General features: G+C 39.8%; 2 protein-coding genes across 2 annotated transcripts; one reads left to right on the top strand and one right to left on the bottom strand.

The window, feature by feature from the left end:
* The first annotated feature begins 2,728 nt into the window (after positions 1-2,728).
* On the top strand, positions 2,729-3,842 carry LOC140602157 (olfactory receptor 11H7). Its single transcript, XM_072771558.1, has one exon. The coding sequence runs from the start codon at positions 2,756-2,758 to the stop codon at positions 3,698-3,700; it is 945 nt and encodes a 314-aa protein (XP_072627659.1). The 5' UTR covers positions 2,729-2,755; the 3' UTR covers positions 3,701-3,842.
* An 11,087-nt stretch (positions 3,843-14,929) lies between these two features.
* Positions 14,930-15,874, bottom strand: LOC140602158 (olfactory receptor 11H6-like). Its single transcript, XM_072771559.1, has one exon. The coding sequence runs from the start codon at positions 15,872-15,874 to the stop codon at positions 14,930-14,932; it is 945 nt and encodes a 314-aa protein (XP_072627660.1).
* Positions 15,875-17,299: the final 1,425 nt, after the last annotated feature.

The following is a 17,299-nucleotide window of genomic DNA, read 5'->3' on the forward strand; positions in this document are numbered from 1 at the left end:
TTAAAACCAGCGCACAGCTTTAGCACACTCTGTTGGAAATCAGCCACTAGAATCTTATGGTGCAAGGGATGTGAAATAAATTAATACATGAAGCTCGCACACATTAAGCTTCCACATTAAGGATTAAGGGCAGTGAAGGAGAGAATCTTTGTGACCTCCCTATGGCTCTCCCCAGGATGACCTAAGAAAACTTCCTATATAGGAAACATCATCTACGATGGGCATTGCTGCTATTATGCACCACAGGTGGGCCTATGCAACTATACATTTGTTCATTCAATATGGTCAAGAGATTGAGTATCAAGGAATACTGGTCACTCACATCTCGAAAGCAAAAACAAAACTCTCAGAGTATTTAGATTACCCTGGAACTTACACTCCCCCGAAATGAGTGCACTAAGTGGTGCCAAAGTCATCCACAGATCTTCCTCTTCTCAGGAAGCAGCTGGGGCACCAGGAACGGTATGACTTTCATAGATATTTTGAACAAAACAGTATGGAACTAGCTCCATCCATTGGTGCTGAAACCAAAAGAAAACAGGGATTTGTTTTGTATGTTTTGTGTTGGTCTCCTCTCTCAGCTATCACCTCTTTGTCCATCCCATTACTCATCTCCGCCTTCAGGAGAGGTGGCATTAAAAAAGAAATTTTAAGGGTAAAATCAAATCAGTGTGTATAACGAGTAAGATTCAGATAAGATTTAACAGTGAATATGTTAGAAACAGCTTCTTATAATCATATTGAAAAGTATTTGTGAAATTCATTTACCACACTTGCCCTGTAGCTAATAGTTGTTCTGTGAGGTCTTTTTTTTTTTTTTTTTTTTTTTTTTTTAATGTCAGAGTGGTTGATAGCTCAAATACATGGATTCTTGTGTATATTGATTTGTGAATCTGATTCAAGTCATTGTTGCTGTTGTTCTAGGTGGTAAGTGGCTGCTCCCTGCATCACTGCTTTCTTGTCTTTTTGAGAAAAGAGGTCTCTTGCTTGGAAAGCATAGAGTTCCCATAGGGGGGGAACCATTTGTTTCTCACAAAATGATCTATTCTATGAAACCCTGAACCAAAATGATGATCAATGCAGGTTAGCTTACTTCTTCATAATCATCCTGGTTCAAAAGATTATAAAGAATTTATCCCCATCTTTTAATATCTTTCTTTTGGTTTCTTGTCCATAAGACTACAACCTTCTTGGATTTAACCAGTCCAATAGGAAGGTTATGTTTGCTTCTAGATGAATAGGTTCATATTTCATGTTAGGCATTATTCATTTAGTGAAAATGTAACTGTTGCTTCATTATAAATACATTTATGTTGCTTAATATAACATCACTGAATAGAAGGATTTTTTCTATTAGATTATGTTCAGGGAGGACTATGAATATCCTATATACACCACTTCTATCAAAACTATTTTTAAGGAAAACTGTCCTCTTATCAAAGTTAGAAGTATCTTGTTAAAAATTTTCTGGAGATTCCAAGATGTTAAAGCTATCATTGTGCTCTCTTCTCTGAGCTGTACTTGATTCTTAAAAAGACATCATCTTTGATGATGGTGCTGTTAAGGAATAAAGACAAGTCTTGTTTTCTATTGCAATTGGGAGTATTTTTATTTTTTTTAAGATTTTATTTATTTATTCATGAGAGAGACACAGAGAGAGAGAGAGAGAGAGAGGCAGAGACACAGGCAGAGGGAGAAGCAGGCTCCACGCAGGGAGCCCGATGTGGGACTCAATCCCGGGACTCCAGGATCACGCCCTGGGCCAAGGGCAGGTGCTAAACTGCTGAGCCACCCAGCGATCCCCTGGGAGTACTTTTTAAATAAGCTAAAGTAAAAATAAAATAAAATAATAAAATAAAATAAAATAATATAAAATAAAATAAAATAAAATAAAATAAAATAAAATAAAATAAAATAATAAGCTAAAGTAAAATCTTCCAGATAGTGGATTTTAAGAAAGACTTGTCACATCAGTGAGTTTTAGAAGACAATCTCCTGGTGATTTTAATTTCATTCCCCAATATATTGCATATGTAATATTCGTCTTTAATGACATATTTTAAATGTATATGAAGCATTATAAATTGGCCATTAAGTGAATTATAGTGACTTTTCATTGTTAAAAAACAAAGCATTAAATACCAAATTATAAATGAGCTTTAGTCCACTGTAAACATCTTTAAATAGGAAATAGCAGTAAAAATCTACTATCTGAATATCCTTGTGGATTTTCTCCCAGTATCATTAAAAAGTGATAGAAAATAAATATCCTAATGGAAATAGCTGGAGGAAAAGGTGAAGGAGACAGAGAATTTGTGATAATGTCAAAGCTCAAACCAGTCAAATCTATAAAATGTGTCTGATACAAACCTATTTTTAAATACTAGCATTTGTGTACTCACATTTTGAAGTGAAGTGCACTAACTGATGTATATGAACAACTTTCACTGAAAAAAATTAAATATAAAACAAGCCATTTTTGCCTCTAACTCAAGTATTTGTTTATATCAAAAGAAGATGAAATTTAACTGATTTTGCCCTCTGTCAGAGAAAGTTCAAGCAGCCTTAAATTGTACATTTACAAAGAATCAGGGCCAAATGCCTCACTCAAAATAGAGCAGGATTTATTCAACACTTCTTATAGAATGTTTAATACGTCTGCCTGCATCACTCAAACTGCCTCTCCTAAGAGAAGTCTCAAATGTGTCAGCAGCAAAATGACTTGTCACTGTCTTCTCTCCACAGTTTGGAGACCATGAATAAGTCAGAGATATCTACTGTGACACAGTTTGTCTTGTTGGGTTTTCCTGGTCCCTGGAAAATACAGATCATGCTTTTCTCAATGATTTTGTTGGTCTATATCTTGACTCTAACTGGGAATACGGCCATCATTTGTGCAGTGAGATGGGACCATCGACTCCATACCCCTATGTATGTGCTCCTGGCAAACTTCTCCTTCCTAGAAATCTGGTATGTGACTTGCACCATTCCCAACATGCTGGTCAATTTACTTTCCAAAACAAAGACCATATCGTTCTCTGGTTGCTTCGCTCAGTTCTACTTCTTCTTTTCCCTGGGCACAACTGAGTGCTTCTTCCTCTGTGTCATGGCGTATGATAGGTACCTGGCCATCTGCCATCCACTGCACTACCCCTCCATTATGACTGGGCATCTCTGTGTCATTCTGGTGTTGCTTTGTTGGCTCATTGGTTTCCTTGGACATGGGATCACTATATTCTTCATTTCTCAACTACCCTTTTGTGGTCCCAACATTATTGACCACTTTCTGTGTGATGTGGACCCACTGATCACATTGTCCTGTGCCCCCGCACCCATCATAGAGCATGTATCCCATTCTGTGAGCTCTCTTATCATCATTCTCACCATTTTGTACATTCTTGGGTCCTATGCCCTGGTGCTCAGAGCTGTGCTTCAGGTTCCTTCTTCAGCTGGACGGCAAAAGGCCTTCTCTACCTGTGGATCTCACTTAGTTGTGGTGTCTCTGTTTTACGGAACCATAATGGCAATGTATGTAAGTCCCACATCTGGCAACTCAGTTGCTATGCATAAGGTCATCACACTGATATACTCTGTAGTGACACCAGTCTTAAACCCCTTCATCTACAGCCTACGCAACAGGGAGATGAAATTCGCCCTCCGTCAGGTCATTTGTGGAATGAAAATCCTCAAACCCTCATGAATAGATTTTGTGAAAACCAACGATTCTTTTTCTCAAAGTTGGACAGTAATCTTCTTCAAACCTGAACTGGCTTGGTTTTATTCATAATCATGATGGTCTTGTGGTGCAAAGCAAAATTCATCATGTATTTGATCATAATTTGATGTGCTTTTAGTGTCATAGATGTGTTACCCTGGAGTTTGCCACCCAACAAAGAGATCTTAAAAATCTTAATATTTACTTCCAGGGAGGCTTTGACTTTTCCAATATGCAATCTCTGTCCATACAACTTTGTTAACGATATGAATCAAACTTGTTATTTGCTTACATGGTTTTCTAGAGCTTCATTAAAAAGACACATAACACGGGCAGCCCAGGTGGCTCAGTGGTTTGGCGTGACTTTTGGCCCAGGGTGTGATCCTGGAGACCCAGGATTGAGTCCCATGTTGGGCTCCCCGCATGGAGCCTGTGTCTGCCTCTTTCTCTTTCTCTGTGTCTCTCATGAATAAATAAATAAAATCTTTTTTAAAAATTTTTAAAAAGACACATAACACATAAAATGACTTTTGCCTGGATTTTTTATAGAATACTCTGGTTTCTCTTCAGATTGTATAAATCTTTCATTCTTTACTGGATTTTTGGCAGACACCCCACACATCAATGTTGGCTACACTAAGAGACTGCAACTTCAGTTTCACAATTCTTACACATTACGCTCATCAACAGTGTACAAGGGAAGGCTAGAAATTTTGTGCAAGCCATAAGGAAAATTATCTTTGGTGAATTGTTAGTATGCAATCCCACAAAGAAAATGAATCATAACAGGAGCAAAATGAATTCCCACCAATAATAGAGCAAATATAGAATACTCACATTTAGCCTAGATAGGGCTCATGGAAAATAACCAACTTGGACGATCTTGAAAGAGATTTCACCCATAAGCACTACTTGGAGAATAAGACAACCCCAAAAGTGAGTCTTATGGAGTGGGTCACCAGAATCCAGAAATGAAAGAAGGCATAAGAAGCTAACCAATGAAGCACTGCCTACATCAGGAAACTACAATTTAGAGAGCAACCCCCCAAAAAAGAAAGCACTCCACAAGAGAAAAATCAACATACAAACTTCTGTCAAACGATAGGGAAACAATATGCAAGGAAAAGTCTTTCATCTTTGCTTCTCTCCCACCTGCAACATAGAGTAACCAGAAGCAGTAATAATTATGCAGGGAAGACAAGTAAAAGGGCAAAGGAAAAGAAGTACATCAAGCCTGAGTCAGACCAAGTCTTAAGAAATAAGTTTTAATTTAGATAAAAAATTTAAAATTTTTAAATAAATTTTAAAGGAGACCCTGTATTAATACTAAAAGTAATCAGAAAAGCTATCACATTGGCAAAAATATTGCCCACAGATGGAGACAAATAGAACATCAGAAAGTGTTTGAAGTAGAAATGGTGAGAAAAAATAAAGTTCCTTTGTATTTATACCCTACAAGGTCCAAAACAACAATTAAATAACATATAAGTATTTTTTAAATGCTATCGCCTATGAAAGGAAGAAAACCCTCACCTAAAGACCAAAAGATAAATCTTTAAAAGTCTTCTTGAGCAAGTGGAGAGCATGATATTTCAAGATGAGTAAAGGAACAACAACAAAAAAATGTGGGAAAGGAATCAGAAAATCTACTTGGGAAGCTACTAAGGACAGGTTTGAACTACCTACCACAGTTTTACCTTAATTCAGCACTAATATTTTAGTGATTCAGCCAAACTCACTAGCTGAAAAGGAACAAAAAGTATTTTGTATAAAATAGTACGTTTCCTACTACTGCAACTTATCAGATGATGAATATGTAGCTATACCTGTCAAACACCTATTCATTTGTTAAGATTGAATTCAGATATCACTTCCACTGTAAAGCCTTCCCAACTTCCCTAGGTTGCATTGTGAGCCCCTTCATAATACATTCAAAAAACACCCGGTAATTTTTTATCATTGTACTCTTTCAGGTGAGTCTATTATGTGCCTGTCTCTTCCCTCAGAGTATAAATCCTTATCTTTTCATCCCCAGCCTGTAGCATGATAACTGATAAATAGTAAGCACATGAAGAGAGGAAGAGTTTTCGCAATTGGATGGGTGAACTAGTTCTTGAATTAGTCCTCACAAGAATTAAATATATTTTATTCACAAAGCCACTTACTGTTTACATTTTTTTAACATTTAAAGAACTTACCTACTTTTAAAACTACATTTTGATATTTATTTTTATCTAAAAATAATATAGTCTTATTGTAAAATTTTTTAAAAATACGTAAGATGGTAAAGTCACACCCTTCTCACACTCCCACTTCCCACAAATAACAAGTTTAGTACTAGTTAAATTTCTATATGTATACAAGCATGGAAATGCATATACATATAATGGGCTTGATTTCTTTAAACTGATTATATTATACAGACTATTTCACAGCTGTTATTTATTCTAAAGTTTTGTAATTTTCTACGCAAGTATAATACTAATAGATATGCTTCATTCTTTTTCAGTTTAATAGTGCCCTCTTGTGTGAATAAATCATAACTTTAATTTTTACCCAATTGATAGACACACATTGTTTTAAAGTGTTTTGTTCTCACATAAGTTCTGGCAAAACTGTCCTACAAAACAATGCTAAAGGGAGTCCTTCAAGGTAGAAATGAAAGGACAATAGACAGTAGCTTAAAGCCAAATGAAGATATAAAAAACATTTGTGATGAACACTGGGTATTATGTGTAAATGATGAATCACTAAATTCTACTCCTGAAACTAATATTACACTATATGTTAACTACTGGAATTTAAATAAAAACTTGAAACTAAAAAAAGATTAAAAAACACTAATAGGGATCCCTGGGTGGTGCAGCGGTTTGGCGCCTGCCTTTGGCCCAGGGCGCGATCCTGGAGACCCGGGGTCGAATCCCACGTCGGGCTCCCGGTGCATGGAGCCTGCTTCTCCCTTGGCCTGTGTCTCTGCCTCTCTCTCTCTCTCTCTCTCTCTCTCTCTCTGTGACTATCATAAATAAATTAAAATTTAAAAAATAAAAAAAATAAAAATAATTTTTAAAAACACTAATAAAGGTAACTACATAAATAAATATAAAAGCCAGTAATATTATATTTTTTTGTTTGTAACTTTTTTCTTCATGACATAAGGCACAAATGCAGAAAATAATTTTAAATCTATGTTCATCTTGCCTTCATGGATGTATCTTGCAAGAAGTTACTGTGGCCAAGTTCAAAAAGGGTATTGCCTGTGTTCTCCTCTGGGATTTTGATGGAATCTTGTCTCACACTTAGATCTTTTGTCCATTTTTAGTGTATCTTTGTGTCTGGTGTAAGAGAATTGTCCAGTTTCATTCTTCTGCACGTGGCTGTCCAATTTTCTCAGCACCATTTATTGAAGAGACTGTCCTTTTTCCAGTGGATAGTCTTTCCTGCTTTGATGAATATTAGTTGACCATAAAGTTGAGGGTCCACTTCTGGATTCTCTATTCTGTTCCATTGATCTGTGTGTCTGTTTTTGTGCCAGTACCACACTGTCTAGATGACCACAGCTTTGTAGGACAACCTGAAATCTGGCATTGTGATGCCCCCAGCTATGGTTTTCTTTTTTATATTCCCCTGGCTATTCGGGGTCTTTTCTGATTCCACACAAATGTTAAGATGATTCGTTCCAACTCTCTGAAGAAAGTCCATGATATTGTGATAGGGATTGCATTAAACATGTAAATTGCCCTGGGTAGGCATTTTCACAATATTAATTCTTCCAATCCATGAACATGGAATATTTTTCCATCTCTTTGTGTCTTCCTCAATTTCTTTCAGAAGTGTTCTATAGCTTTTAGGGTATAGATCCTTTACCTCTTTGGTTAGGTTTATTCCTAGGTATCTTATGCTTTTGGGTGCAGTTGTAAATGGGATTGACTCCTTAATTTCTCTTTCTTCAGTCTCATTGTTAGTGTATAGAAGTGCCACTGACTTCTGGGCATTGATTTTGTATCCTGCCACACTGCCAAATTGCTGTGTGAGTTCTAGCAATCTTGGGGTGGAGTCTTTTGGGTTTTCTATGTACAGTATCATGTCATCTGCGAAGAGAGAGACTTTGACTTGCACTGCTGGGGATCTACCCCAAAGATACAGATGCAATGAAACGCCGGGACACCTGCACCCCGATGTTTCTAGCAGCAATGTCCACAATAGCCAAACTGTGGAAGGAGCCTCAGTGTCCATTGAAAGATGATGGATAAAGAAGATGTGGTTTATGTATACAATGAAATATTCCTCAGCCATTAGAAACGACAAATACTCACCATTTGCTTCGATGTGGATGGAACTGGAGGGTATGATGCTGAGTGAACTAAGTCAATCAGAGAAGGACAAACATTATATGGTCTCATTCATTTGGGGAATATAAAAAATAGTGAAAGGGAATAAAGGGGAAAGGAAAAAAATGAGTGGGAAATATCAGAAAGGGAGATAGAACATGAGTGACTCCTAACCCTGGGAAACGAACTAGGGGTGGTGGAAGGGGAGGTGGGCAGGGGGTGGGGGTGACTGGGTGACGGGCACTGAGGGGGGCACTTGACGGGATGAGCACTGGGTGTTATTGATATGTTGGCAAATTGAACACCAATAAAAATTTTATTTTAAAAAGTAAATATATAAATATGTATGTATGTATGTACATACATACATACCAAAAAGAATAAAATACCCAGGAATAAATTTAACCAAGGAGGTGAAAGACCTGCACTCTGAAACTATAAAACAATGATGGAAAAAAAAAAACTAATGCTGATACAAACAAATGGGAAGATATTCCATGCTTATGTACAGGATGAACCCATATTGTTAAAATGTCCATACTACCCAAAACAATCTACAGATTCAATGCAATCCCTATCAAAATACCAAAAACATTTTTCACAGAACTAAAACAAATAATCCTAAAATTTGTATGAAACCACAAAGGACCCCCAATAGCCAAAGCAATCTTGAAAAGAATAAAGCTGGCAGTATCACAATTCCATATACTATAAAGCTGTAGTAATCAAAGCGGTATGGTACTGACAGAAACAAAGACAAACAGACCCACAGAACAGAATAGAGTCCAGAAATAAAGCCATGCCTTCAAGGTCAATTAATTCACAAGAAAGGAGGCAAGAATATACGATTGGGAAAGACAGTGTCTCCAACAAAGGATGTTCAGAAATCTAAACAGCCATGTGCAAAAGAATGACTGAACCATTCTTTTACACTACGCACAAAAATGGATTAAAGACCTAAAAGTGGGATCCCTGGGTGGCGCAGCGGTTTGGCGCCTGCCTTTGGCCCAGGGCGCAATCCTGGAGACCTGGGATCGATCCCACATCGGGCTCCTGGTGCATGGAGCCTGCTTCTCTCTCTGCCTGTGTCTCTGTCTCTCTCTCTCTCTCTCTGTGTGACTATCATAAATAAATAAAAAAAATTTAAAAAAAATAAAAAATAAAAAATAATAAAGACCTAAAAGTGAGAGGTTAAACCATAAAACTCCTAGAAGAAAGCATAGCTAGTGGGATACCCGGGGGCCTCAGTGGTTGACCATCTGCCTTGGGCTCAGCGCATGATCCCAAGTCCAGGGATCGAGTCTTGCATTGGGCTCCCCACATGGAGCCTGCTTCTCCCTCTGCCTGTGTCTCTGCCTCTCTCTGTGTTTCTCAAGAATAAATAAATAAAATGTTTTTTTTTTTTAACGAAAACACTACTTCAGATACATGTATGGGCTTTTTTGCTGCACTATTTATAATATCTGAGATATGGATGCAACCCAAATTTCCCTTGATAGATTAATGAACAAAGAAGAATTGGTATATACATACACTAGAATATTATGCAGCCATAAAAAGGATGGGAAAACGTGGATGGGCCTAGAGGGTATTATGCTAAGTGAAATAAGTTAGACAGAGAAAGACTAATACCATATTTCCTTTATATGTGGAATCTAAAAAGCAAATGAATAAATAAACAAAAACCAGAATCACATCTACGGATACAGAGAACAAAACAAAGATTGCCAGGGGCGAAGGGGGCGGGCAGGAGGACGGGCAAAGTGAGTAGTGGGGAGTGGAAGACACAGGCTTCCAGTTATGGAATGAGTCAGTCACGTGAATAAAAGACACGGCCCAGGGAAAATTGTCAATGGTTTTGTGACAGTGTCGTATGGTGACAGGTGGTGGCTGTGCTGGCGGTGAGTGCGGCACAACGTGTAGAGCTACAGCATCACCATGTGCTGCATTTAAGACTAATGCCAGCTACTGTATCAATGATACTCAAACTCTAAAATATATAGAGTTTTCCAACCTATGAATAAGTTATATATTTATATTTATTGACATCTCCAATTTCCCTCAGCCAAGTTTTGTAGTTTTCATTGTATAGGTCTTTCGCCTCTTCTCTAGCTTTGTCTCTATTAAATGTTTTTGTCACTTGTAAATGGTACTTTTTAATACCAACGTCTGATTGCTACTAGCAGTTGCTTATAGTAATGCAAGATTTTTGTATATAGATCTTGTATTTTGAAATCTTGAAAAACTTAATTCATACGTCTAGTAGCCATTTTTATAGGTTTCATTGAATTTTCTACATAATCATTTCATATCTCATGACAATCTTACTTCTGTCAGTCTAGATGCTATTTTTTCCTCCGCCCGATTGCACTGACACTTCCAGGAAAACGTGGAATAGAAGTGGGTGAGAGCAGACATTCTTTTCTTGTTCCTGATTTTAGAGGAAAATCATTCCTTTTCACCAGTATGATGTTAGATGCAGGTTTTTTAAAATGTCTGCTACAGATCAGAGACGTTTCCATCTGTCCTCAGTTCCTAAGAACTTTTCTTATGATGAGTGTTAGTTGGAATACAGTTTCTTATGTACAAATACAGCATGCACTAGGTTTTTATGTGCCAATTTGGGTACATAACTACATCATCTAATATAGTTTAAATGGGGAAATGTCAAATTTTCTTTAAAGGAAATTCATAACTGGGCTTGACTTTTTACCCATATAAGATCTTATGAATTACAAATCTTCATCTTATTTTTTGTTTTTTAAAGATTTTTTTATTTATTTGACAGAGAGAGTGTGCACGCACAAACAGGGGGAGCTGCAGGCAGAGGGAGAGGGAGAAACGGGCTCCCCACTAAGCAAGGAACCTGATGAGATGTGGGGCTCAATCCCATGACCCTGGGATCGTGCTCTGAGCCAAAGGCAAATGCTTAACCAACTGAGCCACCAGGGACTTCTCTTATTTTTTTAAAGATTATTTATTTTAGGTGGTGAGGGCAGAGAGAGGGACAAAAAGAGAGAGAGAGAGAGAGTCCTAAGAAGACTCTGTGCTGAGTGCAGAGCCCAACCCTGAATCAAATCCCACAACCCTGAGATCACAACCTGAGCCAAAACCAAGAGTCAGATGCCCAACTGACTGCACTACCTAGGCACCCCATTCTTTTCTTTTTATTTTTTTAAGATTTTGTTTATTTATTCGTGAAAGACACAGAGAGAGAGGCAGAGACCCAGGCAGAGGGAGAAGCAGGCTCCATGCAGGGAGCCCGACGTGGGACTCGATCCCAGGTCATGCCCTGGGCTGAAGGCAGGCGCTAAACTGTCGAGCCACCCGGGCTGCCCATTCTTTTCTTCTTAAATTAATATTTCTTTTCTTTCTTCTTGTACATTTTTGGTTGACACATCATTCCTTGATGGAACAAAGAGGAATATATGGAAGTAAATGCATTTTTTTAAAGATTTTTAGTTTTAAGTAATTTCTATACCCAATGTGGGGCTCAAATTTACAACCCTAAGATCAAGAGTCACCTGTTCTACCAAATGAGCCAGCCAGGGAACCCAATAAATGCATTTTTAATTAAACATGTTTGATTTAATTTAATTTAATTTAACTTAATTAAGTAGTTCCAAGTTAAGAATTGCTTAGAAAGTATGGCTCCTTATTAAGATGGATTTTTATTAAATTACAATTTTTATTAAGGCTTATCCTTAGTGTATAGTATTGAGCAGGCTTCCCCAGAGTTCAGATAAAATACTCTTTATTGTGACCTCGAAGGTTCTTGATAATCTCATAGTGCTCATCTCTTCAGCCTTATATACCATTTTCTTCTGGATGACCAAAATTAACCTTTATTACTTTTGAAAACTCCATAATCATACCTGTACTTATGTGGAATTCAATTCCCCTAGATTTGCGCATGGCTTGTTCCCTTAGTTTAAAATATCACATCCTCACAAAAGATACTCTCTGGCCATCTTTTTTTTTTTAAGATTTTCTTTATTTATTCACAAGAGACAGAGAGAGAGAGAGAGAGAGAGAGGCAGAGACCCAGGCAGAGGGAGAAGCAGGCTCCCTGCAGGGAGCCCGGCGCGGGTCTTGATCCCAGAACCCCGGGGTCACGCCCTGGGCCGGGGGCAGGCGCTGGGCCGCTGAGCCACCCGGGCTCCCCTCTCTGACCATCTTCTCTAAGCTATGTCCTATCATCAGGCAGGAGAAAAGATGAACACTTACCATTTATCTTGACGTGGATGGAACCAGAGGGCATTATGCTGAGCAAAATAAGTCCATTGGAGAAAGACAGTTCTCATATGGTTTCACTCATATGTGGATGACTGGAATGTCATCAGAGGGAGAAAAACCAGGAGAGATTCTTCACCATAGGAAAGAAGCTGAGGGCTGCAGAGGGGAGGCGGGTTGCGAGATGGTGATGGGTGACGGGCTCATGACTGAGGAGCACAGGGTACTATACGCACCTAATGAATCACTGACCTCTACCTCTGAAGCTGATGATGTACTTACTACATGTTGGCTAATTGAATTTAAATCAAAAATTAATCAATGAATTATGCCCTATTCTGCCACTACAAAATTTATATTGATACTAAGTAATACAAAAGGAAAAGTGGAGAGTATCTTTTTTTATAGCTCTTTGTGTTTATCTCCTTATAAGCTGTCTCTCCCAAGAATGTCGTTTCGCAGTCTGGGATATCATAGAGGTAAATCAATGGGTGAGTAAACGTGCCAACCCCAGATGCCAACTGATTAGTCCTCGATCCAAGAGTTGGGCCTGGGACTGTCCTCGGATTCCTCTGCGTCTCTTTACCTCAGTCTCTTACAATCACCGGCTTTGCTCTCCATCTGCTTTCACTTCCCCTTGGCTGTGCACGCATCTCAGCCTTCCTGCACGTGAGACTAACCCAAACTGCAATGCCCCTAAGTGTTGACTTTTTTTTTTTAAGATGTATTTATTTGCGAGAGAGACAGAGAGCAGAGGGAGGGGCAGAGGGAAGGAGAGAGAAAATCCTCAAGCTGACTTTCTCCCGAGCACTGAGCCTGACACGGGTCTTAACCCCAGCACCCCAAGATCATAACCTGAGACAAAATCAAGAGTCGCAGGCTTAACTGACTGAGCTACCCAGGTGACCCCGGGAGCTAACCTTTCTTTACTTATCTATTTGAATTCAAGCAGCCGCCCCAGTCCCTGAACCCCAGCAGAGGACTCTGCAGCTGCCCCTGGAGCCCCCTCGCCTCCCAAGGTGCCGTCCCCCCAACTTCCCACCCCAGCCCCGGCCTTCCCCCTTCCATGGGCCATTTCCACGAGGAAAGGGAATCTGATTGTATGTCCCTCCACTCTTTGCACCCCTTTGCTGATGCAAGTTGGGGTGACGATCCACTTCCTGCTGGCCCTGGGGATCATAGCCACATGAGAACTGGGCAGAGAAGTGGCAGGAAGGTCCTTCCTGCTGTCCAAGGGATCGCTGATGACTATGACGAAAAGACACTAGTGGAGGTGTCCAGAAGAGGGGTGCCTGCAACGGAACTGTGACTGAGCATCAGGGGAGAGGTAACCCAGAGGGCGACCAGTGCAAGGACGCGTGCCAGTTCCTGGCAGAGACTGCACTGGCTAAGGAAGCAGCTGGGAGGTGCATGGGTTTTAAGTGCCTTTGGCTTCACGGAAGCTTAAGTGAGGATTTCCTTGCAATGAGCAGAATTTCCCTCTGTCTCTTGCCACAAGTTTAAAAACCTCACAGCTTGCATAATGTAACCACTTGGGCCCTGCATTACACTTGGACTAACTCCTTCATGCAATAAACTAAAAAAGAGCCATGAATTAATTAGTTAATCCAAAGAGCCAACATAGAGCACATCATTAGTCTCAGATGTAGCTAATGAAATAACTCATTACTTTCATACAACACCCAGGACTCATCCCATCTCATGCCCTTCTTAAGGGCTAACGACCTTTTTAAAAATGTAAGCCTATTTCCAGTATGTTCATATTCTTGCACAGGTAAGAAAGGTAAGAAGAATATAGTCTAGTCCTTATTTTTTAAATGGAGGCTTTCAAAACTGATGCAGGAAAAGAAACTTCTATTATCATGAGTGCTTGAGTCACTTACAGTACTCACTGTAACTTCTTTCGCTTCCCCAAAAATTAATATAAGATTTTTATTTATGTTACATATTTACCTAAAATAGTGACTCTACAAGATCAGTCTGTGGATTGGTGCTGATAGAGATGCACTAGAATCACCTGAGTAACATTAAATGGGAATTTCAGGGGTCTACTTCAAAGACTCTGATTTAGGAGCGCTGGAATAACACCTGAAAATCGTGTTTTTCTTTTAAAAAGACCCTCAAACAATTATGAGACACAGGTTTGGGAGACAGTGTTTCAGATCATTTTAGTCTTTTGGATGTCAATTAAATTTGTAAAACTTTAGTTCAGTTATGACTTATAGACTGGTACTAATTTCCTTTAGTATGAGCCAAAAATTGTGGATGTACTTCTATTAGAAGTAGACTTTCTAGCCAAATGATCTCTGCTTTAAATGTAAAAATGGATTCATGCAATAGAAGTAAAAAAAAAAAAAATCATGAGGTCAAGGATTAGGTAAGGGATCACAGGTAAATGAGCAAGCAGTTATTGGAGGGCAGAGTGGGAGAAGAGTCCAAAGTTCAGACATCCAGATCACTAAATTCAAGTTACCACCTATGAAGTCCTGATTCGAAGGCAAGGTCTGGTTTAATTGGGGCTACTACTGTCCTTAACTCGGCAGAAACAGATGAATTTAAGTCTGCATCTCTAGGTACAAATGAATAAAGACCTACTTTTAAGTGGGAAGATGTGGAAAAATAAATATCATGATCTTGGTCCACTCATGAATGTTCATTTGTCTTGACTAATTTCTCCGCACATATGAATTTTTCTCAAGGCAGCTTTCATGTCTTTGTTCCGTAGACTGTAGATCAGTGGGTTTATAAGTGGGGTCACTGATGAGTAGAACAGGGTTATAATCTTCTGTATCCCAGCTGGATTCGCAGAGGTTGGGCTGATGTACATAACCATGATGGATCCATAAAAAAGAGACACAACAGCCAGGTGGGAACCACAGGTAGAGAAGGCCTTACGTCGGCCAGCTGCTGAGGGGACACGCAACACTGCTCTGAGAACCAGGGTGTACGAACCAAGGATGAAGAAGAAGGTGATGAAGATAATGAGAGAGCTCAATAGAGAACAGGAAAGCTCAATTCCAGGGGCAGGGATGCAGGACAGGGCCAGAAGAGGACCGGGGTCACAGACAAAGTGGTCAATGGCGTTGGGGCCACAGAAGGGGAGCTGTGTGATAAAATAGATAGGGATCGGATAGCAGAGGAAGGCTGTGACCCAGCACAGGGCCACCAGGTTCATGCAGAGGCGGTTGTTCATGATGATAGGATAATGGAGAGGCTGGCAGATGGCCAAGTACCGATCAAAAGCCATGAGGGGCAGTAAGAGGGTCTCATTGATGCCCATGGAGAAGAAGAAGTAGAACTGGAAGAAACAGGCTGTGAAAGAGATGGTTTTGGTCTCAGATAGGAAGTTCTGTAACATATTGGGAACGGTGGTGTTGATGTAACAGATCTCCAGGAACGAGAAGTTGGCCAGCAGAAGGTACATGGGGGTGTGAAGCCTGGGATCCAGCTTCACTGCACAGACAATGGCCCCATTCCCCATCAGTGTCAGGATGTAGGACACAAAGAACAGCAGGAAGAGGAGGATCTGAACCTCTCTGGAGCACGGAAAACTCAGGAGTATGAATTCAGTCACTGTGCTGACTCCTGACACATTCATGGCTTCCTAAGGGGCAGAGAGGAAAAAGTGACAATGACAAAGATGACCTTATTCTTTAATCCTCAAAAATATTTCCTTTTTGGAGATCCCTAACTCCCTCAGATTCTATTATTCCATTAAATAAATAGCTACGCTGCTGAAGATTATAAACCTTGGGTAGGGCTTGGTGATCAGACTTTAGATATTTGTATTTTCTTATTTCTCTCTCTGAACCTTCTCGCATTAAAATGCAGGATGTTATGCAATAAGCAGCTTGGAGAAGGTTGATGGCAGTGCTCACAAATGTAAGTAGGTATGAACATCATGTATTCGTTTCTATAGATTAAGAGAGATAGACCCTTACTACTGGACAGAGTTTACTTAATTACTTACTTAAATTACTTAAATGTTTGGAATTAGAGACCCAGATGTTAGGCATCAGAAGAGGGAGAAAGGTGACAACACACGGAAACCTTCTGCATTTCACCGTTATTCTGGATCAGTGTTGAATTGTAGGTGTCAGTGTCTAAAGTTATCTGACAACTGAGACAAAAATCATCAAACATACCATCCATTCTTCAGCGTTCATCATGGTTTGTTAACTCGATAAAAATTGGAACCCCCAGACATCTACGTGATGGCTTTCATATCACTTCCATCTTCTACCTGTTGAATTCAAATGCTTCTGTAAAACCTTGGTCTAGGTTGAATCCCTACTTATAGGTCGAAAAACTGAGCAATGCAACTGGTATATTATTTAAGGATTTTTGAGGGTTTTGCCTGAAGTGTCACACAGTGTCCCGGAAAGGCCTCCATTCTTCTGGGTTAGGGATGGATGCAGATGCTCACAAATGTCAGATACTGCCCAGCAGAGGCCTTTGGGAACCGAGAGCAGTGTGGGAGCCATAACCCCTCCCTCTGACCAAGATCCCCCTCCTACTCCCTTGCCTAGTCTAGATGTGGAAGGTTGGCATTGCTTTGGGAAGTTGAAGGAGAATCTTCGCGAAAACTTCCTTCTCTGAGTAAGTCTTACGTGTCGTGTGATTGCCATGGTGAGACAAGCAAAACAAAGCCTGTGAAGTTGCCTACGTTTCTGTTGTTAGTAGTTTGGTCTTAATTTATTAATTTATTTCAGAATCCCCTCCACAGTGAGGGACAGACCTGGTTCTGACCGGATGCAGCTCCTGGTTAAGAAGGACCAACTCTCCCTTCTTCCTCATCCCCATCTCTTGGTTCCCTGACAGCCAGGCCTCTCAGGTGGAAAGATGAATCTCCTTACATTCTTCGGGTGACATGAGGGGCTATTGTTTCCAGGATCACACAGGGGCGGCAGAGCTAGGAGGCCTACCTGAGGACTGTCCTACACTTGTACCTCCTCTGAACCCACCTCCCCGTAGGTCCGGCAGGTCTGACTTGTAATCCTCTGTTTCCAGGGCAGCAGAAGGC

The sequence above is a fragment of the Canis lupus genome, chromosome 13 (genome assembly GCF_048164855.1).
Source record: "Canis lupus baileyi chromosome 13, mCanLup2.hap1, whole genome shotgun sequence".
In the NCBI taxonomy this organism is placed as follows: Eukaryota; Metazoa; Chordata; class Mammalia; order Carnivora; family Canidae; genus Canis; species Canis lupus.

Bases quoted from the DNA above. Each gene is read 5' to 3' on its own strand.
- LOC140602157 (XM_072771558.1), top strand. From the start codon at position 2,756: ATGAATAAGTCAGAGATATCTACTGTGACACAGTTTGTCTTGTTGGGT.
- LOC140602158 (XM_072771559.1), bottom strand. From the start codon at position 15,874: ATGAATGTGTCAGGAGTCAGCACAGTGACTGAATTCATACTCCTGAGT.